The following is a 23,211-nucleotide window of genomic DNA, read 5'->3' on the forward strand; positions in this document are numbered from 1 at the left end:
GAGAACTGTTTAGAAACAAGGCTGTAGGATACTGAGGAATAGGTTTCTCTTCCTCTCATTGATGTCAGTTCACTGTGTTAAAAATACCTAGTTTTCACTGGAGTGGTACCTAGGTGAAGGTATCTAACATTGGTCTATAAAGTCATGCATGCTCAGTATGTAGCTCTGTGTATATCAAAGCATTCTGTGGAAATGGAATGGCTTCTTTAGGAGACAGGGAGGGAAATCTGCCTTGGAATGTACTACAGCCCAGTTTAAGCATTTCCTGAGAAGCTTGAGGCTTTTTTAGGACTGGCTTCAGCAGTGAGTATCTTCTGACTGTTACATGGAATGAAATTCTGCAATTACTGCTCCATGTTTCGAATTTACTCCACCAATTGCCATTTCCCTGTATGGCCTTCTCCAATTGTTTTATGAGAAAAATTTTGAAGAGGTTAGGTCACTTTTTTTGTTCATTTGTTGTTTTTCTAGATGTATGATCTGACTTGAATTATTAACCATTTTGGATTGGACCAAAATGCTTTGTGTGGATGTGTGTCTGCGTTGGCACTTTTTGGTTGTTTTGAAGATAAGGTATTTGCTAGCAGCAGCGAAAAATGTTGACTGTATCCTGAAGATGAAACTAAATCAAGGAGTCCTGGAGCCTGCATTCCTCTGCTGTCAGCAGTAACTTGAAACCTGCTGGCAAAATGTGTATTTTATCTGCTGCTGGTGAATTTGAAGACAACTGCCTACTACTGCTACTATCACTATTGGCTTAAGTGACAGTTGTCTGTGTTACATTTGTTTTAAAAGTCTGAAATCTCTTGTCAAAATCTGTGAGCAATGGTATACCATTCCTCTTCTACATTGAGAAGATGGAGATGGAGATGGAGAATCTGATGGAAAAATAGTGTGTAGAGTTGAAGTTAAAAGCAACCTAATATGTAGTGCAAAGGACAGAACTTGTAATGTCCTGCTTTGTTTCAGATTTAAACCTTGACTTTTTTTTAGTCAATGTGATAAAAATACATGTATGTATATTTATGTTACTCCATGTTGCATATGCTTAAACATTCATTTTAAGTACTGTTATGTTTGTAGGCTTAGAGCCTTCCTATAATTGAATGATATTCCAGAATATTTTATTTGAGATAGCAATTTAAATAATAGTTTACTTCCATGGCAGTCTATATATGAGAAGGAGTAAGAGGAAGTTATGAAAGCTATTTTGAAAGTTTGCTAACTTGTGGATCTATACAGATAACTAAAATAAATAATAAATACAAGTTCAGAGATATTAGAAGGAATTAAAAGCTTTAGAAGAATGGGTGGTATTTTAGACAAGTATTATTATAGGTAGCATTAAAAGGGTGCTGATGTGACTCCATCCTGTTTTTGCAATGTCTGTTCTAGCACTTTTGACTTTATGGTATGTAACTTTGCCCTGATTGGTTACAGTTTTAATCAGCAGTAAGCCACCTGAGCATGGTCAGTTTGATCTCTTAATAGAAACAAGAGGTAGGAACTCTTACTTGTCTTTTTATATATTTTTTGATGTATGTTGTAGAGAGACTTTTCAGAATAATATCCCTGTTTTCAGTATGAAAAGAGTTATAAAGTTAGGTGAGTTGAAGTTCATAATTATGAAGTGTAGATATTCAGCCAGCTAATTTTAACATCCTGGACGTGGAGCTTTGCAAATGAAAATGATGGCCTTGAACTGAACTTTCTGTAAATAAAAGATGTAATATTGCAAAATGTATAATCTCAAGGTGGTGAGGGTAAGGTCTTATGGAGAAATGCTTAGTGAACTCAACATATTTAGCCTAGATAACAAGGAGACTTAAATACAGTATGTAACTTCTATGGTATTTTGTGGCAGTAGCTAGAAGCATATGCAGAGAGCTTGGAATGCATTCTTTAGATATGAATTAGAAACAAGACTAGGATAAATTTTGATTAGATAACAGAAAGGCACTAATCCAGCAGTTCCAAAGCATTTAAGTTTGGCATTGAGCTAGGTTTTTGGCCTGCAGAATGAAAGGTTTAAGTACGCAAGAGAGTTAGCTGGCTTTGTAGCTGGAATTTGGCTGGAGGGTATTCGGTAGATAATCTGGTCATAGTCTGATGGGAGAGGGACAGGGCCTTGCATCTCTGTTTACGACGAACCTCCAGTCCTTTCCTAACAACCAAAATAAAAGTAGCAATGAGGTTTGGAGAGTGGATAATGCCATTTAATCTTTCGAAAGCCTGATGTGATTGTTAAATTCTGATTCCTCTTAATTCACAGTGCCGTTAAACTAAAGGGTTGGTGGTATTTGGGAGACTGAGTTGTGGGATAGTGGATGGGAGAGGTAGGTACATCTTTGCTAATTTCTCATTCCCTAGAAAGATCAGGTCAGCTGGGGTGTTCTGATTTCTCTGTGGTGGACTCTGTCCCAAGGAGATGCTAAAGGTGCTGGTACCTCTGCCTTGATGTGCGAGCTGTAAAACTTCACATTCCAGGACAGTCGCCAGCTAGAACCCAGCTTCTCATTCTACGTACCCAAGTTCTGCCCTGCACCTGCTCCTCACTAGGGATGGCAAGAAGTGCCCTTAGCTCATCAGGGGAAGGGAGGGTGGGGTGGGAGCAGAGGGGCCATACACAGAGGTTTATTGCAGTGTGTCATGTGGGATTGTGAGAGTTTTGTAAAGGCGAATAGCATAGCCTGAAATATAAGTTTTCCTTTCTATCATCTTTAGGAGTTGAAAAGATGAGTGGCTGGGAACAACAAAGGAGATTTTCTCTTAGCTCTCAGTGCCTTGGATTATGGATTGAACCACAGATATAAAGTGGATTCTGCTGTCTGTCAAAGAGTAGAAATAGGAGAGGGACAACAGTGACCTTTATTTAGTCTTCAGGATCCATCTCTATGTCCATGACTTCTTTAAAGGTGGGCTCTAAGCATGCATGAGTTATACATACTTAGGGTTTTCTCAGTATGTAAAATATGCACAGCTTTGTGTGCATGGGAGAATAGCAAAGGGACACTGATGAACATCATCTGAGATTTAAAACAGGCCAGTGGATGGGTGTAACTCTTGGGACCAGAAGAATGTAGGGCAGGATGTAGTTGCAGATAATGTCCCTCTTGCCTGAGCTGTCTTCCATCTCTTTGTTTATGCTTAATTTTAATGCACCTCTCCAGTGCATTGAGATCAGTTGCAACATTATTATTCTTTATCTAAAGCTTTTCTGAACTTTTAGGAAAAATGGCATTAATATAGCTCTCTTGCTGTTTAACAATGCCCTTTTCTCCTCCTAGAAAAAAAGATTTAGGCCACTGTCATTTCTTTATGTCACTGAGATGATTCATTTGGGCCATGGGAGGAGAATGACAGTTACTTGCTACGCAAACCTTTCCTGTGATTCATGAAGTACCATTTGTATCAGCCTTGAAGGAGGCACTTCATATGCTTCCTAGCAGGAAGGAAAAAGAGTATGATCATAGCTACCACATAGGATATGGAAACTGGGTGGGAGGGATGGGGAAGGGGAGAGGAAAAGGCTGATTATTCAGAAGAAAGTTGCAGGGATGCCAAGATTCTGTCTGCATTACCCATTCATCTGCTTAATGAAAAATGGATACATACCAAGCCTGTATGTAATTAAGGGAAACATCATGACTGTAATTGCCATGTTCACAAAATAGTGTGGCTTATTATGTAACTTTTTTGTGTAAATATGTCTTAAAGCTTTTCCTTCTGTCTTCTGAATCCATCACTGTTTCATATGGTACAAAACTGTTATCCCTGAGTGATGCATTTCAGCAACAGTTTCAAGTTTTGCTCTTAAGCAAAGATGACCATGCTTTATGTTAGCTTTTGGCAGAAGCGGAGTGTTGTGCTCTAAGGTACTGATACACTTAGCAACTTACAAAGTGCCCCAGCCTGCCAGATAGGGAGGCATTTTCCTTTCTTCCCAGTGAAGTAGTTTAAAGAGTTATACTATAATTTTCTTTGTAAAATTAACAGCACAGATTGGCTGCTTAATCTGCTTGTAAAGAGGAATGCTTTATTGAATGACTCCTTCTATCTCAGCATTATAGATTTGGGAGCTTTTTCACTGCTTCCAGCTTCAAGCTGCTTCCAGCTCCTTTCCCCGTACCTGCAACTTATGGAGTAGTAATAAATGGGAACAGAAGAAATGAAAATTTGTATTTCCCAATTCCTTAGTTTCATAAATGGGTTAGGGGCTTGTGGCTGCTTGTCCTCCCACAGCTGACTGTATTTGATGTGGTACCTGCACCTATGTAAGGAGCTAGAGCTGTGGCTGTTTAGTTCTGGGAATATCTATGAAGAGTCCTTATCTAGCTAACTGCGTGCACAGCAAAGTTAGAATGGCAAAGCACTGGTGTAATTGGAGATGAAAGGAGTGAAATTAGGAACAATGCAGAAGAGAATAAAAATAGATATGAATTACTAATCACATGTCCTGTATTGATTGATTTTTCACTGGCAATTAAAATTTTACTGTTTGATTTATCAATACTGTTCAGTCTTCCATTAATTCCTGTGTTATAAAATTTTGGCTCTATTTTGATTTGGCAATAGCTATGTTTATTGGGGGAAAAGGGGTCTAATTATAGCTTTGAACTGTACTGTAGTGAGAGGGCATTTAAGTTTCTTCTGAATATTTCTGAGGCAGTGTGATGAGTCATGAAATATAACTTTTGCAGAAAATACCCTGATTGCCTAATGACTAGATGTTAGTAGATGAAATTACACACACACACTCTCGTTCACATGAAACCAGGGAAGTGTCTTTCTGAGTAAGCTGTTTGTTCAAGTTACTCAAGAACTGTCAAGGTTTATGGTTGCAAAATAGGTAAGAAGTAAATGTTTGAGGAGTTTGAAAACACCTGCTGTTCCTTACAAATGCTGAAATACAGTTAATATATTTTCATTCACAGTGTAACAAATTCATAGCATTAATATTTGTTTTCATACCTGTAAAGTAAAAATGCTGCCTAAAGCTAATACAGTTGATCATCCATGTACAAAATACTTTGTTTTGCAGATGATGTAGAAGAGGTTAGCAATATGGAAAATGTGATGTTAGAATATGCCGCAATGGACAGAGAACTTAATCATTATATGAGAGCAATTGAAGAAACGGTCAGTCAGGTAAACTGTCACTTCTATTAAAGTTACCCAATATGTATGCTTATTTAAATATTATATTTTAATTGTTAAATACAAAATGTTACATTAAAATAATATATTGTTGGAAAAACTAGATTTTTTTTTAAAGGTAAAATACTGAGGTTGCCCATACAGCTATTATTTTGCTTCCTAGTGTGCATACATTGTGATACAGTTTCTAATTACAAGTTCAGTATTATTTTCCACAAAATTCCTGTTAGCAGTCGGAATATAGATGAATAGTGCTTTGGGAATGAATGAGGACTGTGTAGTTAAAACACCAGTCTCAGATGATACTTGCTTCATGTGTTCAGGAAGATGGATGCGGCATAATGAATGAGGCAGCTGAATTCAGGAATAAATGAATGGTTGCAGTAGCTGCAGAACTAAAGAAACCTGGTTTCCAGTGTCTTTCTGCCACATGAATTTGATGATGCTTCGTAAGGGATGAGCTTGTTAATTGTTCATTCGATTAACCATGGTCTCCTTTGATACCTGACCACTCATTTGTGCAAGATTTGTTGCATCTCAGTATTCGGAGGGGGTTTCTGGTTCGGTGTTGGACGTGATTGCAGTTGCTGGAGCGATTAGGATGACACAGGGCACACACACACACAAGTTGTATGAGATCCTTTTCATTAGCAAACCAGGCTCGAGAGAGGATGCCACGGGTTAGGTAGCCGAATACGAGTTTTCAGGGAGATTCTTCTCTTCCTGTCTCTTTCAAACAGAAGGCTGATATCAGACAAAATCCCTTGATTTACGCGTTTGTGCTCAGCGAACGTAAGAGCAGAGATTGGCGGTGGAGCAATGACAGCACCCGCGGAGCAGCGGCCCGGCCCGGCTCGGCCCGGCGCGGTCGGCGCTGGCCGCCAGGGGGAGCCGGGGTTCGCGTCTTCTCCGGACCGCGGGAGCCCGCGGCGCCCTTGCAGGGTCTGCCGTGGTTACACATTTTCATGGCATCTGCCTCTCCCGCCCGTCCTCTTCCCGCTAACGTGTCCCCTCTTTTCCTGCTCTTCCCACCCTGCAACTTTTCTTTACGATTATCGTCCTGTCTGCGCCCTTTGATTCTCTGTCGCTGCCTCTCTGACTCTGTATGTAGACTCAGCTCTATAACCTTGTTGTCATCCCGATTACACTACATTCCTTTTATTTTTTGCCCCCATTGTATCAGGCTGTCTCCAACTCATTCTTTTAACGCAGCTCCTTATTCGTTCTGCTTCCTGATCATCACTGCCTGGCTATCAGCAAATGAAGTATTGAAAGCACAGGCTCCACGGCAGATGCAGATGTTGAAAGGCACAATTTAAGTGCAGTCTACTTGGTCTTTTCAATTTTTGGCCTGCATCATACTTGGAGAGGTTAACTTTCTAAAGAAGTATTTTAGTATCTGCATATAGAGTTTTTAGATGTCAATTTTGTGTGGATTTTTCTAGAGAAAGCAAAGGTACATCCCTGATTGTCCTTCAAGATATAAAATCTGTGTTCCAGAGCATTGCAGGAGAGCAAAACAATGCCTTTTTTTCTCTAATTTTAATCTAAAAAATGGTTACATTTTATTTTGTAAACTGTTTTCCCGTTAATATCTTTTAAGTATCATCCTGAATCAGATAGGTAACCTGAAAAATTTTCATCCAAATAGATAAATATTATATGTTTAGAAGGAGCTGAAAACTCTGTCTGCATTGGCAAATACTGGCCAGCATTAAATATGTTCTCAATACAGTCTCTAAATACACATTTCAATTCACGTGTCACCATAATTGCCGAGCTCCTAGCTTATATTTGTCACAGCAGTAAGAAGTTTTTCTTTTTACTTAGAGTATTCATTATTTTTAAAGCCTTATTAGTAAAATCTAATTTAGGAATCACGTTATCAGAGATTAATGATGTATATCAGGGCTTCAGTGAATTATGGGTGGTATATGTATTTTTGAAAGCTGTTAACTAATCAGTGTGTTATTGTTGTAACTTTGTATAAAAGGAATTTCAAGACATTTTCAACAATATGACTTTTCTCACTAATGCATCAACAAAACGCATCAGTTTATGCGTAACTTAAGTGTATAAAGAGTAAGCCTTCATCACCAATGCATTCAAATCCTGTTTACTTCAGATGCATTTACTCATGCTCTTTAAGTTAAGCACAGGCTTTACTGCTTGGCTGAAATGGGGGTATTTTTGTTTGGCTTCTGTAGGGCAATGATACATTCATGATTTTTAGGACTAGTTTCAGCAGTATCTGTCTTGTGTGCAGAAAGAAAGTCCTGGAAGATTTTTGTTTGTTTATTTTCTATTTTTAATTTATCTCATTTATGTTGTGTTCAGAGACCCTTCCTTGTCTGGGTAAAGCAAGCTCCTTCCCTGTTTCTTTTTTTTTATTATTTTCAGAGACTTTAAGAATGAAGCTCCAAGGCATACAATAATTTAAGAGACTAGATGGATTTTAAAGTCAATAATGGCTAATCAGCCACTCTTCTCTTATCCCTTCATCCTACCTCACTCTAGGGAATTTTCTGTACTTTCCACTGCCAGCACCCAACAAATCTTTTCAAATAAGAGGAAGAAATGCATACAAGGTTCTACAGCAGAACGAAGATACAAAACTGTTCACTAAGAACAAAAGAATAAAAGGTTCTACAGCAGAACGAAGATACATAACTGTTCACTGAGGAGATAGCTGCACTTATTGCCTCTAGAACTGCACCATATGTTTCCATTTACCTGTCAGAGACCAACTTAAAATCTGCTTCAGGAACAGAGATATTATTACTGAATTGAGGACTGCTGCACGTGGAGGCAGCTGTAGAAAGGCTTGTGTTTAAAATAGCCTCCATTAGCCAGCTCCTTTGATCCAGCCCTTGTACCTGAGGGCTTTCTCTGGGAAGTTGCAGCAGTTCATTCATTTTCACAAGCTGACTGTTTTCATATACGATATTAATAATTTTTGTTTCAAGCTGAAGAATGCATTTTTTTTGATTATTTGTGAGCTATCATTTTTTCTGATCTTTTAAGTTTCTTCTTACAGCAGGGAATCTGAAAGTAGGTTTTATTCTGTGTTTCACCTTCTTATCACCTACTTGTAGTGAGTGTCCAACTGTAAGTTAACAAGATAAGGATAGCTTGTCCTCTCTGCAGACAATGTCAGTTAGAACTCTTGATTTATTATTTTGTTATGTGTACATTTAAGTGACATTGACAAAATGTTGATACTGTGCAACTGAAGTATGTGATATAAATAACAGGGAACTAGCGTGAAGTATAGTTGCATGCTTTTGAAAATTTTTTGTTGATTTAGGCTGCAGTTGGTGGAATGCAGAAGATGAAATGTATCAGCATCCTCTTCTAGTTGAATCATCAGCCTGTTGAGTAAGAAATGAGCAATTGAATCACAGTGTTTCCAACAATAGGCTGTGGGAAATCCTTTGTCTGTGGAAACTCCCTGTGCCACTGGATTTTCTTGTACCTGTGTAATGACTGGACTCCTACTGCTGCTGCTTTTTGCATTTGTAACGGGCATTTTCTAAACATATTAGCCAATATTTGAGCCCTCTCCATGCGAAGTCCAGATGGCACTCTTGTTTTTAGTGTACCACCACCAACAACAAAAAAGAAAAAGAATGCTGGATCATCTCTTACTGACTTCTTTAAACTCTTGAAGTGAACCCAAGTTATTGGGACTCACCAGGCTGACCTGGCCTGCTCAAGTGTCCCTTGCTCTGGGAGAGCTCTCAGCTGGTAGAGGGCCAACATACTCTGCCTGCTCACTCTCTCCCACTCTGCTTTCTAGATTAGAAGAGTGTTGGCAATAGACTCTGATTGCTATCTCTGCTTTTCAAGCATTTGGCTTGTTTCAGGCTATAAAAGCTGGGGTAAGCTTTTTTTGTGAAGTCCTCAGATATTTGTAAATAAAATAAATCTCAAGGTATTGTAGATCTATCTAAAGGACAAGTCATAACCAGCTCTCTCATGCTGCATTATTCCTGCCTCTCCTTTGTTCTGCAGCACCTCAAGTCTAATTGTCTTCACTGAATTTGGCAGGGAAGAGAGCCTAGGCTTTTCTTTGCTGATGAGAGGAGAGTGTTGAGTTTGGTAGTGGCTTTGGTGATAAAGGTTGCTTAGTACTTTCTGTTTTAAGTTATCACTTTCCTAAACTTGACTATTTATTTTGCTTGTATTTTGTCTACCTTCTGCTAAGCCTGAGTGCTGAGAGGGAAGATGAGGACTAAACCTGAGAGAGGAGAAGGAAAGGCGTAGGAGATGTGCTTAAGAAGCATTTGTGAGAATAATTTTAAGGAAGGATGTGTGAGCAGAGACAGATGGAAAGGGAAAAGTCAGGGCCTGGAAGGTCATGAAGTTGTATAGACACACATAGGGAAGAGACTAGCTGATAAAGTGCTAGGAAGGAGGTGGTGGTGTGCTGGAATGAAAAGATGAGACTATTACGAGTTACCTTGACACTTGGGTATTATCCCTGCTTCTGCTACAGCTTTCCAATGCCATTTGAGGCGAGTCATTTATATCAAAATGTCAGAGGCTTCTGATGTCATCTTTCTTTTCTGATTATCCTACATGGAAACTGACTTGAGCACTTAGGCTTGCAGCTCAGGAGTCAAATCAAGGGTAATTATAGTTTGAACATGTGAAGTATAATAAAACTGCTCTTTTTTATCTGTAAAAGTATATACAGTTAATGTAGTTGTGCATCTTGCATAGGAATTGAGAAGTCTGAAAAGGATCATTTATGCATGTGTGACTTAACAGTTTCCAGTGCTCAGTTTTCTCTGTCATAGCAAAAATGAGTAATGCACCTTATACAAGAGTAGTTTTGTTTCTACAAAAGATACATAAACTAGTCTTATATGCTTCTATTGATAGAAGTTCCCTTTTAGACTGCTAAGTTCATTGGCCAGAGTGTGGGAGGAGATGTTTTCTTGCTTTGTCAATAATTTAGAGCAGGTTACTGGGATCTGCTATCTTCACAGCCAAGTGTATAGATTTTAATCCTATAGAGCAATAATTCCTTTCAGTATAGAGCAGGTGCCTTTATTGTGTGGAGGAAAGTCATACTCATTGCAAGTGTGCAGCTTACAAGTGTTACAAGCAGCATACACAGTAAAGGAATGAATCCTATCTACAGCTCTGCTTTATAGTAAATTCCATGAAGGCTATTTTTGACTTGAAAACTATTTAGAAGAATTCTAAATTTAGAAGAATTCTAGTTTCTTCACTTAAAAATTGGACAAGTGTTCCAGTGACTTGAGCAGCCTTTCTTGGTCTCAGAAAAACAGAAGGGACTCAAGGGATATTATCTTTATTACCTGCACTCTACCAGCATAGCTGTGTTGGCAAAGCAGCCTGTTGGAGAAGGTTCTGCCAGTATAGCCATGCCACCTTTTTGGATAAAGTAATCTAATCCCACAAAACACTTTCTGTAGTGGAAGCTCCACCTGCAGTGGATTTTGAAGGAATAGCAAGATCAATCAGGGAATGTGGTTCCACTCTGCCCCCGTATTCCTTGGTGGCACAGTTATAGCCACAGAGCTTAGTATGATGATCAAGTTCTGTTTGTGTGGCAGGCACTGACAGTATCATCAATGACCCTTGCTGTGTGGTAGGACATCCCTGTGCCTAAAAATGAAATTGTTAGTTAGTCTTTCGTATCAAAAGACTAGGAACCCTGTGGCATTCATGTGACGTGGTTGATTCGTAACTCCCTGTCAGTGCACACTGATTGGCATTGCGATACCCATGATAGTGCTGTCAGTGAAACCATTGTTGACATGGAACTTCCTAGAGCCTTGTTGGACTTGAGTCTCTACTCAAGAAATAGCCTTTTCGGACTCGTTCTTAATGAACACTTTGCTCCTCTTTTTCTTCTTTCTGGCATTGCCATGACATCATGTTTTAGGTCAAAATCCATCAGTGATATCCATATCTGCATCTGTGACCTTTACTGTTCTGGTAGAGTATCATCTTTGATACGTACAGTGCATCAGTGTTTCTTGATTCTGAAATTTTGTATGCTAGTCAAGAAAATGTCAAGACCTTATCATCAAAAAAAAAAGTCTTCTGCTACATAGAAACTGCTCAGGAAGATGCCTTTGCACTCTGCAGCCATGAAAATGGATTTAATGAAGTGGACGAATCTTTGCGTGGGCTGGTAGGAAAAAAAAAGGGCTCTTAATGGTATTTCACCACATTTATTCTGACACTGTATCTGTAGAATCTAATGAATCTATCTTGAAGTTCACTTACAGTATACTAAATTCCACCATCAGGAGCAACAGTGCATTCCCCCAGTGAAAGGCACTGCACCTGCGCATTTGTCTTCTCTCCCATCACACAGTAAATAGATTTCTGGAGACTTTACATCAGCTTCAATACCCGCTGATGATGGGTATCTCCATGGCCACTATTTTGGTTCCTTGAATGCTAACCAGAATTGCTGTTTACTGCTTGTTTACTTGCTGTCTAGCAGTGAAGCCACTTCACAGACTGTTAGGTCATCTTACAGAATAAGCAAAGTATGGACACTTTGGTTGAATCCTTATCGTGACTCAGGTGGGATACTAGTGGAAAATAATACAACTCTGTAATTAAACCTCTACATAGACATAATGCCATAGGACTGAATAAAGTTTTTGCAGGCAGACTTAATTCTGGCATTTTGTAACTTCGGAGTTCTTTAATATTTTTCAATTTCTTTAATGCAATTCTTTTGAGATAATTTAGAATCAGTAGTGCTATGCTTGTTCTGTCCTACTTCAGTCCCCAAACAGTAATTCAAACAAAATTGCACTGCTATAAACATATACTCCATTCTGTGTAAGAACTGAGACAACAAGGCATTTCAACACATTTATAATATTTACTTTCTAATATTTACTTTACTTTCTGTATGTGTCTCTGAATTTGTCGGACTAAGCATTTGATGGAAGCCGATTTTATATTTTCTCAGAATTAATACGCTATGTATGTAGTTCACTACTGTAATATGTTACAGTTGACACTGGATGAGCTGCATTAAAAATACTTCTATAGTAAGCTGTATATAAAAAAATAGGAATAGTGTTCTTTGACTTATGTAGTCATATAGCACATCCTCAATAATATCTCTAAGTGCCTTATAGCAGGCATAAAAATATATCCTGGTTTTTGGAAGCTAAGCCCTGGAAACCCTTGTACACAAACATAGGTTTGTTTGACTTCAGTGGGATTACTTATGTTTGTTGAGCTAAGCACTTTCCTACATATTTGCAGGGTCAACACCATAGTTACTGAAATGGTCTTTGGCTTGTGTGGATAGGGGTGGAGCAGCAGGGGCCAGAGCTGGTTAGCAGAGTGAGAATTTGGGTCAAAAGAAATGCTCTGGACCTTGGTCCATCACATGGAACTGGGACCTCCATAGAGCAAGGTGGTAGCAGGGGTAGTGTTTAGGACAAACCTGCAAAAAGAAAAAAAATCCATCTTAATTTGAAAACTGTATTTGTTAAGTTGGGTAGGAGTGCTGTCGAATAGATAGCAAACTAACCTGGGATTGAGGACTGGATACTATTTTCAGGTCTACCAGCAACCTGTTTGGTTGACCTTGACAAGTTGTTCCACTCTATGCCTTGGGCAATGGCCCCGTGTTCATTAATTCTACTTTTGTGCAGTACCAAACAGCCTGGTAGCACGTTCTCATCAAATCAGCCAGATCACATGTTTGTGCTGGCTGTATGCCGGCTGCGGAAGGACAGACACTACCTGATGGAGCATAACTGAGCAAAATGAGACTGGGCAAAGTGAGTTACACTGTATCAGTGTGTCATGCAGCTGCGGCTTCTTTGGTCTTGGTACTACTGAATTTACTATCTTGTTCAACCACGATCTCAATTTCCACATCTGTGAAATGAGGACAGTGTCCCATAACTCTATTTGTAAAGAGATTTTTTTTTCTACTTCATGATTTCAAGGCAATTTGAGAGTTTAGCTTTGCTATGGTTTTATTTTAATACCAAGGATTGTAACTGACAGTCTGAACTGTTTGTGGAATTCCAGAAGATCACAACAGAGCACAACTGAGAGTTCCTCTGGTTTGAAGCCTTGCTTTTCTAGGCAATGTCTGCATTTTGGAGTCAGCATGAGTTAACTCTTTCTGGCTTATTTTAACCTACAGGAAAGAGAAAAAATTACAAAATGTTTTGTTAGTAGATGTTGAGGTGGCCAGTCTGCAAATTGAAAGGCTTTTTCATCTCAGATCATGTTTTTTTGTTTTATTATTTTTTTTGTTTGGATTTTCTTTGGCTAATAAAACATATTACCAGAAACACAGGAGTTGTAGTAGTGAAAATAGTCAGTTGATCAGTAGTGAAGATAGTCTTTCAGATTAACCATTGCAGCTAGGAAGCTCTTGCTGGCAGTCCAAGGACTTCAGTGGTGGGGCTGGCAAACCCTAAAAGCTGGATGATTCTGAGCAGCAGGGGTTTTGACTTGAAATTAATTTCTGCTGTTAATTGAACACGCCCTAGTTGATCAGTGTCTTTGGGGAGACCATTTTGGAATTGGTTCCATAAAATGTCTCTCTCCAAATGTTCAGTATTGTTTTAATTAGGAAAATTATTTCCAGAGATTATGTGTGTGTGTTGGTTGTTTCAGTATTCTTCCACAAAAGATTAAATGTTAGTCCACTGATTTTAAAACATTTGCTCTTTTCCTCATTATGTTTTGTATTGACCTTATCAATAAGAACATTCAGCTCCTCAAACTTTCCCTCTTTCCAAAATTCTTTACAATGAATTACAGATAAAATGTTTCTTATATCATTAATAAGATCATACTGTTTGTGGCTGCTACTACTATGAATTTGTTCTTTATGAAAGAATTTCAGTTAAGAAAGAGTTAATAGAAGTTACTACTCTCATTCCTAGCTTCCACATAAATTATATTATTTTGGATTTTTTCTTGGTGAGCTATACAGTAGCAGGCTTAATCACAAGTGTACATGTAACGCTGTAATTTAGAATGTTCCATATTCATGCAACTTTATAATATAAACTTCCCTGAATGTTTTAAGTTTTTTTAGAACTGTCAATTTAAGGCCTTTGTTAAAACAGGAAGAGCTAAAGGTTTATAGAGCATTTTTATTTTATTTTTTAATGTTGAGAGTTTAAGAACAGCTTTTTGACATTTCTTTTGATTTCAAAAGTTATGTAATGGATTTCTTGTGATTTTTAGCACTTGCACTCAACCTTTCACAGGCAGGTTTAGCTCAGTTGGTTAGAGCGTGGTGCTGCTATTGCCAGGGTCATGGGTTCAGTCCCCATACAGGGCTATGTTGAGGGTTGGACTAGATGATCTCCAGTGATCCCTTCCAACTACCATTCTGTGATGATTTTCTGCAGCTGTTCAATTGTCTGTCTTCCTCCCCTTTCGCATTGCTCCTACGCATAGGATATTGTGCTTTGATTAAAGTAAACAAATAAATACAGCATAATGTTTTCTAATGTTAAAAATTATTTATACTTAAAAGTATGTGTGCATTTAATTATCTTTCCAACTTCAGTTAAATATTTTTTAAAAAAATCTAAATCCTTCCAGAAATCAATACCAGATGTCACAGTATCGCCTAAATACGGTCCCATTGTTGATAACCTACAGTGAGCTGCAAACACAGTGCTTGATAATAAGGGTTGGCGAGTTGAACTGATTTCTGCGCTCTGATCTTACTTAACTGAGCTAAGTGCATAGGCTGAATAAGCTGATTTAACCAGCTGAAGCTTTTTTTTTTATCCTTATACTTGTGTGTTAACACTGACAGTGGATGAAAAATATTTTAAAATATTTAAGAAAATAAGTGTGTACATTAAATATACCAAGAATTTCCTTGTAAAGTGTTAACTTCATACCCACACGTACATGCACACACACTATGCCTGATAAATTCCGCAAAAGCAGATAAATGTTAACAGTTGCTACTGTTAACTCTCTGCCTTTTTTCTTTTTCATATATTCGTGCCTTATTGTATCCTCTCAGCATGTTTATGAATGTTTCACTATGTTTCATCAACCACGTTTTTTTTTCATCCTCTGCATAAAGCAGTTACTTTGCATTTTTTCCCCCCAGCAGTCTGTTGTGTGGGGAGGGGATAGTGCAGTAAGGGGTTGTATGGGAAGGAGAGTTTACAAGGTTTGATGAAAAGGTGGCAACTCAGGTAGGGCAGACTTGCGGGATGTGGTTTTGTGGTGTGTAATAACTGTTGTAATGATAAAGTGTGGGCTGTGGATGAAATGGCTTTCCTTGGACATTTTTATGCCTAGTTGGAGGTGATCAAAGGATATAGGTGAAGGTTGGACTACTCTAGGAATAGTCTGGCCCAGTTCAGTAAAACAGTCTATTGAAATAGGACATTTCTTGACTTGGCTATTAACAACTCCCCTGTCCCCTGAAAACCCCCTCGCACCTCTTCCCACCCCTGCTAAATTCCACTTACAGCTACAGCCCTTATCATTACCTCTTCTCTCAAGAGATAGGTTGATTATGCTCAGTTTGGGCAGCTCCTCTTCCCACTTCTCCTGGTACAGCCTGCTTAGGATTTAGAATCCCTTTTGCTCCATTACTTTTACCAAAATCAGAGTTGGCTATGTTTGGTGGCATGCACTGAAGAGAGAAGAAATACAGAAGCAGAAGTATTCCTGGGATGTTTTGGATATTCTTTTTTTCTTTCCCGCAGCAGTGCATTAAATCTCTTAGCAGAGAAAATCTGACAGAACAGTAAAGATCCTATTCAATAGGGTCTTCTGAGAATCTGGCCTATCAGTCAGATTAGCACAGACCTGTCCCAGTCAGTTATAACTATGTATGTCTCTGCATACATAGGTATGCTCAGGTATCTTCTCTAATCTACCAGTTAGGTTTGCGTGTTCCTAGCTTCTTTTATCAGTTAGCCTCAAAAACATGCAGGCGGTCACATCCCATCAACCAGGTTTGCATACACAGCACAGAAAACTATAGCTGTTACATATATAATAACTCAAAATGGATTTGCACTCAGCCAAAGAACCCCAAAATTCAAAAATCAAAATAATTCACCATTATATTAATTCTTTTCAGTGCTTACTTGTCTGTTAAAATTTGAATAGGACAGTGTTTTATGGTAGTTAGGACTGCTAAGGAGAAAATTGAGCTAAAGCAAAAAGCACTTAGAGTATCACAGGTGTAGCTTTACTTCTATTCAAAGAGAAACAGTCAATAAATTCAAAAAAGAGTTGACTATAATTGTAAATACAGTCATGGATGGAACAGAAGTACTTAGTTACAATATATTGCATAAAAAGGGGGCATTTTATGAAATCATCCAGTAACAGGCTTTAAACAAACAAAAGGAAGCAACTTTTTACACAGTGATAAATTAAATTGTGGAGTTATTTGGTACAGGATGTGGCACAGGACCAGAAGCATTAATGAGTTCATAAAGTTATTAGACAAATTCACAGAAGAAGAACTCTCTGATGACTAGTAGACACAAAGATGCAGATATAATCACTGTCTCAGGAAATCCCTAAACTGCAAGTTGCTAAAAGCAGGGAGAGTACATGATGGGGGACAGAGGAAGATCTTTTTATTTGGCCCTCTTGTCATGCTTGTACTCTAGTTGTTTGCTTCTGCCACTACTAAAAGACAAGAGAATATGAGTCTTTAGTCAGATGCAGTATTCACATCTTAATGCTGTTATGACTTGGAAACAAATTACGCCAAAAATTTAGAACTTGCAAGCACTACTCCATCCTGAAATTTATGTTGACTGGCTAGTTAGCTTTAGAGGAAATAGTTTTTATGCAAACCTTTTTTGGAACATAGTTCTGCCTAAAAGCCACCTTTCACCTCCACAATATTAATATATGGAAGGTGTTCAAGGTATCTAATAATTTATCTCTATATTCTTAGTCTTATATTTGATGATTTAAAAATAAGTAAATGAACGTCTCCTGCTCTGGGCATTATTACATAATTGAAAAATTCTTAATCTTAAAGCTAACTTAGAATCTGCATCATATAAAACCACACATACCATTTAATCATGCCAGCAGATAAAATCCTCCTTGAAGCTGACGGAGTTACACCCACTTGGACCAGAGGAGAGAAGAGTCTTGAGCTAGGTCCTTGTCTTACTGCCAATTTTCTGCTTTAGTGCCTGATAAAAAGAAGAGAAGCTATATAACATGTTCTAAGTAACAAATCTTGCTTGTAACACTGAAGAGAGGAAGCTGTGGATGGGTGTCTTCTGAGACCCCCCTCTTGTAAATTTGATGAAATTCATACTGAAGCACCTGCTCTGAACCACACCAAATGGGATGAAATGTTTTCTGGGGTATTTAGGTACCTTTCAGTATAGGTATCCCACTGATTTCAATAGATTAAAATCTGAAAGTTTTAACACCAGTCCCTGAAATGCCTGAATCAGTGAATGTTAAAATGTCTTTTATATCCCTATTGCCAGTGTTATAAACTAGAAAGGTGGTCCAAGCAGGATCATATGATCAACTGAGTTCTGAGTATGGGCTACTTATTACAGGAAATAATGAATAAGAGAAAAGAAAGAATGCATTGTTTTTAAAAAAGAAAAAAAAACTGTAAGTTGATAGCACTATCAGGAAAAAAACACATGATCTTCTGCATATGTTTCCACCTGCTCAGAAAAGTTTGGCTCCATCACTTTTGTAACTCTCCTTCAAGTAGTTTTTGCCTCCCTTAGCCTCCTCTCTATGAAAGCCCAGCTCCTTCAACCTCTCCCATAGGTTGTGTACATGTCCCCCATTTTAGCAGTCCTTTGTCAGTCCTTTGTTCTTCAGAAACTGGAGAGATCTGGTTTCTCCATGTTCCTCTTGAACTGGGGAGCCTGGAACTGCATGCAGTATTCCATCTGTGGGCTTCGTGAGGGAGATGGTAACCTCCCCTGTCGTGCTGGCCACATTGCTCGTAATATGGCCCAGTATCCAATTTTCCTTGTTTGCAATGAGAATGTTGGCTCACATACGGCTTAGCATTCACCATAACTTCCATGTCCTGTTCAGCAGAGCTGCTGCAAAGCCAGTCAGATGCCAACATGCACAGATACATGGGGCTGTTCTGCTCCCAGAACAGGAGCAGAACTTTTCACTTCGTTAAGCTTTATAACATTTCTGTTGGTCTAATCCTGAAGCTTCTCATGATACATCTTAATTAAACCTCTATTGCTTAGTCTGTGAAAAATGTTCCTAGTTTTGTATTGTCTGAAAAACTTCTGGGAGTACATTGGGTTTCATTGTCTGAGTTTTTGGTGAGGATACTGAACATGTGTAGTCCTACTATTCACTTGGCTTGCTAGGGTACTTGGCTTATTACTGGCAAGGAAGTGGATGTCAAACTAATGTTTACTATGAGTATTACCCTCTGAGCCCAGCTGTCCTGCCAGTTTTCAATCTCCCTAGCATCCTGTGTAGCAGGTCATTTCATCACATAAGGCAATCTGATTGATCAAGCATGATCTGACCTTGGTAAATCCATGTTGGTTGTTGCTAATTACCTTTTCGTTCTTTGCATATTTGGAAGTAGATTCCAAAAGGATGTGGTACATAATCTTTACAGGAGCTGAGGTGAGGCTAGCTGGTCTGTAGTTCCCTAAATCCTTTTCTATGTCTTTTCTTTTAAGACAGGCATAACACTAACTTTTTTCCAGTTGTCAGAGACCTCCCCTGATGGCCATGGGTTTTTTGTAGATCATAGGCTGCAGTCTTCAGTCACATCAGTGAACTTGCTCAGCTCCCTCAGAAGAGCCCAATCTGATCACATTGATTTGAATGAATATATCCAGCAATGCTGATTAGTCCCTAGCTTGTTACCTCTAATTTGTTGCTTCTCAAACCATCCTGGAACAACGAAGATGTGAGAGCAGTTTGCCTGTGAAGATTGAAGCAAAGATGTATTTAGTACTTCAGCCTTTTCCATCTCTACTATCGCCAGGCTGTCTTCCCCACTCAGCAATAGCTGTGAGTTTTCTCTGAACTAACCAAATTCCTTCTTGTTGCTCTTTATATCCCTCACTTGTTTTAACTTTGAATGTACTTTAGCTGTCCCAATTTTGTCCCTAAGTACCAAAGCAATGCTTTTGTACTTGTTTGCCTGTTCTTTCCTGTATGCTGTCTTTTTGCATTTCAGTTCATTAAGAAGCTTCTTGCTTTTTTCAAGTGGGCCTTCTGCTGAAATTTCCAGCCTTCCTGTACAACCCGATTATTTCGGTTTGCTTTAGAAACTGAACAACTATCATCAGTACTGCATGTGACAACCTCCCAGAGGATTCTACTGAGCAGTTCCCTGAATAACCTGAAGTCTGCTCATCTGAAATCCCGAGTGGTAATTCTTCTGCTTACCTTCCCTGGATCCTAAATACAATCTGCTTGTGTTCACCACTCCCAAGCTGCTATCTGTGACCACATCAGCTGCCTGTTCTTGTGAGCAGAGGTCAAGTAGAGTATTACTCCTGATTGGTCTCTCTAGCATTTGCATTAGGAAGTTTTCCAGTGCCACCTAGAAACATCCTGGATTGCTTGCACAATGTCATGCTGCCCACATGGTTGAAATCCCCAGTGAGGACCAAGGCCACTAATTGGGTTGCTTTTACTAGTTGTTTGTAGGCAGCCTTGTCTACTTCAGCTTCTTGGTCAGATGGTCTGTACCAGGCCCCCACTGCAGCATGACCAGTGTTGCTTTTCCTCTGCTTTTGACCAGAAGGTTCATTAAAGACCTGTCTATGGTTTCAGTGTAGAACTCTGCATAGTCAAGGAGATACCTTGTAAGAAAGGACAACTCTTCTTTCTCTTCCATGCTTATTCTTCTTACACATCCATGACAGTGTTCCAGTTGTGTATGCTATACCATTTAATCTTTGTTATCCTGATCACTTCATAACCCTCTGACTGTGCATGGACTTCCAGTTCTTCTTGTTACTCAAGTTCCATGCATTAGTATCCAGTCACTTTGAGGTAAGCCTCTGAATGCCCTCCCTTCCAAGTGGGAATGTGTAAGTCTCCCTTGTAGCCTTTTCTCACATGTACCTTCTCCTCCATATGTACCCTTTCCTTACCTCTTGGGCTGAGGTACCCGTTTCTTGGTGAACCCAGTTTAAAGCCATCCTCACTGGGTTAGCAAATCTGTTTGCAGAGATGTTCTTCCCTTTGTCAGGTTGGTTCCGTATCTTCTTAGCAGTCCTTCTTCATCAAACGAGGCATCATTAATCAAAGGAACCAAAGCCTTGATAATGATACCAGCTACCCAGCCTCTCCCTTGACCAGAAGGATTGAAGAGCACTGCTTGGGTTCCTGTCCCCATCATGCTTGTTCAGAGCTCTATAGTCCTCTCTGATCTATGCAAGGTTTCCCCTGGTTGTGTTGCTTGTGTCCCATGTGGATTAGCAGCAAGGAATAGAATTTGGAAGGTTGGATGAATCTTGGCAATCTCTCTGGGACATCAGAGATCCAGGTTCCGGGCAAACAGCGGGATAGGGATAATAAGGATGGATTCTTCTGTCTCACACAAGAGAGCGTCACTAGCCATTAACACTATCAGCAGTAGTAATCCAGAGACTTGAGAATTTTTCCCCCCAAGAGCTCTTCTGTTGCTGAAACTGCTAGACTGCTGAAGGAAGAAACGGAGTTTTATTCTTGTTACCTGAAGTCAGAGGCTTCTAGCTTCTGCTGTTCTGCAAGTTTTTATCCTCTTTGTGCTCCTCAGTTGCTTTGGTCTTACATTCCTTCTCACTCTGATGGGGCTTAAGTTTTTACCTCTGAGAAATCTTTTCAAAAATCCTATTATCTTCTATGCATCACCCCTGGTGCAGTGAAGCCTGCTCACCTCTCTTGGCTCTTCACCTAGCACAGCAGTGACTTAACCTGAATGCACCTCCCTGATTGAAGCCATGGCTCCCAGCTGCAGGGAGAAACATCAGGCATTCTGAGCAGTCTGAGCCCCAGGTGGCAGGAACTACCCTCAGCACCATCATGGAGGTGGAGGTTGCCAAAGTACCACAAATGGTTGCATCAGTGTCCTGTGTTGTCTTATCACTATTTGGGAGCAGCATCTATGGGATTCCTTTATGCTCCCTGCAGTTTGACTGCCATTTTAACTGCCTTGCTCCTGTCCTTTGCAAGGTTTTTGGTTGCTGGTGTTCCCTGGTGTAGCAGATAATTACGAAGCTGATATACTTTAACTCTGCTCATGGTGAGATTTCCCACCTAGCAGAGAACCTTTCACGCTGCCATATAGTTAGTTCCTTGTACTGGTTCATTTGCCTTTTGGTCACTGGTACCACCACACATTGTTTCCACTTGCATAGCTGTCTGAAGCAAGGATTGAAAATCAGATATGAATTAGCTGTGCTTTTTTAGGACTAGCAGTCCTAGTTTAGGGGTATACAAGTTAAGGTTAATTATGTGGGATCTGGTTTAATATGCTTTCCACTACAACCATTCAGTAAAATAAATATGTTGTTACTTTTCTTCTGCAAAGTATTTTTATTAAATTCTCAGTGCTGGTTTTATTGAATGACTAATGCATTTTGGTACATCTGAATTACATCTGTACTTAATCATTTTGTTTTGTAATGACATATTTAAATGTTTAAATGTCTACAGAAATTAAATATTATAGAATACTTTAAACTTTTGTGTTGGGGATTGCTTGTGCCTATATTATGCTGCCTATATTACGCTACCACAAGCCTCTGCGATGGGGAAGGTCTCCTGCATGGTGAAGATTAACATAATGCTGTATTACAAAAATATGTCTTGAAATCGTAAATGAACTAGTGTGCTTTTGTACAGCCTAAATTTTGCTTTTTGGAATCAGATCTTCCCTGCTTGCCTTATAATGTTGTTACATTTAACATTTCAGGGATACTGTTGTTGAACTCTTAACTTTTCCTAAGCCACTGCACGTCAGCACTAGTAAAATTTCCCTTCACCTTTTCTCAGACTGCAGTTAATTCATCTTTTGAAGTTAGGGCTTTGTCTAAGTGGAAGGTTTTACCAGTTACAGCAGTAGAACCAAAACAGTTATACCAGTGTACCCTGCATTCATGCTGTGGGATGAGTGGTTTTTTTGCTTTTTTTGTCTTTTTTATTTTGTTAAATTCTCTTATAGGAGGAGTAAGCTGAATGAAATTAAAGGATCTGCAAGTTTTATACCAGGATAACTATTTAGATTTATTGCATATGTAGATGAACCAAACAGTCTTCCTTGAATTATTCTGTCATGTGCACTACTTCTTGAATCTATTCCCTGGTCTGTTATCTTTCTCCTATCGGCCCACAATGCCCTTACAGTCCTTGAACAAATGCCTGTTATACCAGGCTGTCCTTATTTTGAAATGCTTCACAAGCTTTCACTTGTGCCTCATTATCCTGGATTTGTAATCTCTGTTTTTCCTGATGTGTGGTTTATATTGCATCTTTGCTTGTGTGCCAGGTTCACCATTTACATTGCGAGCTCTTTCAGGCAGGGAGCTGTTCATTGCATCATGTGCTTTCTGAAGCCCATACCATATTTTTAGGATCCAAAGAATAATCATCAATCATTGTGAAAGACCAATACTCCTTTATTCCGCTATCTGTGAATATAGTTTTGAGGCTTTTTGTTGCATTTTCCAAGCAAGAAATCGAAAACAGTAACCACAGGAAGTGTGTGTTTTGTACTTGCGAAAATGGGTTATACTGTGACAATTTGAAAAAGAAAACCAGCTTTCACTATTAGGCAAGTGAACTGGTCCTATATACGAGAAGAATGGGAGATATTTGTAGTGATGATTCTGAAGTTAGTGTGACTTTATGCTTTGTGAGTATTTTGTATGTAAAACAGAGAACAGGATTTTTGAAAGTGCCTACATGATTTAAGAACTATGCAGAAAGAAAATGAATAAATCTTAAGCTGAGTAGTTAGGCAATAACACGGGATGTGGGAGAGTCAGATTCGAGTACTTTCTCCAATTAACTTTTAATTAATTATACAAAGCGGAACAACTTCAAACAGGA

The 23,211-nt window shown here is 39.0% G+C and overlaps 1 protein-coding gene across 2 annotated transcripts in view; it reads left to right on the forward strand.

Moving 5' to 3' along the window:
* NSMCE2 (NSE2 (MMS21) homolog, SMC5-SMC6 complex SUMO ligase) overlaps window positions 1–23,211 on the forward strand; it is a 133,242-nt gene that overhangs the window by 21,848 nt on the left and 88,183 nt on the right. Inside the window, exon 3 of one of the 2 annotated variants that reach the window (XM_062570619.1) lies at window positions 5,042–5,148. In XM_062570619.1, the coding sequence (XP_062426603.1) occupies window positions 5,042–5,148 (107 nt within the window). The remainder of the gene's footprint in view (window positions 1–5,041; window positions 5,149–23,211) is intronic. The other variant, XM_062570620.1, reaches the window with a different exon arrangement.

Source organism: Rhea pennata, chromosome 2 (assembly GCF_028389875.1).
Source record: "Rhea pennata isolate bPtePen1 chromosome 2, bPtePen1.pri, whole genome shotgun sequence".
In the NCBI taxonomy this organism is placed as follows: Eukaryota; Metazoa; Chordata; class Aves; order Rheiformes; family Rheidae; genus Rhea; species Rhea pennata.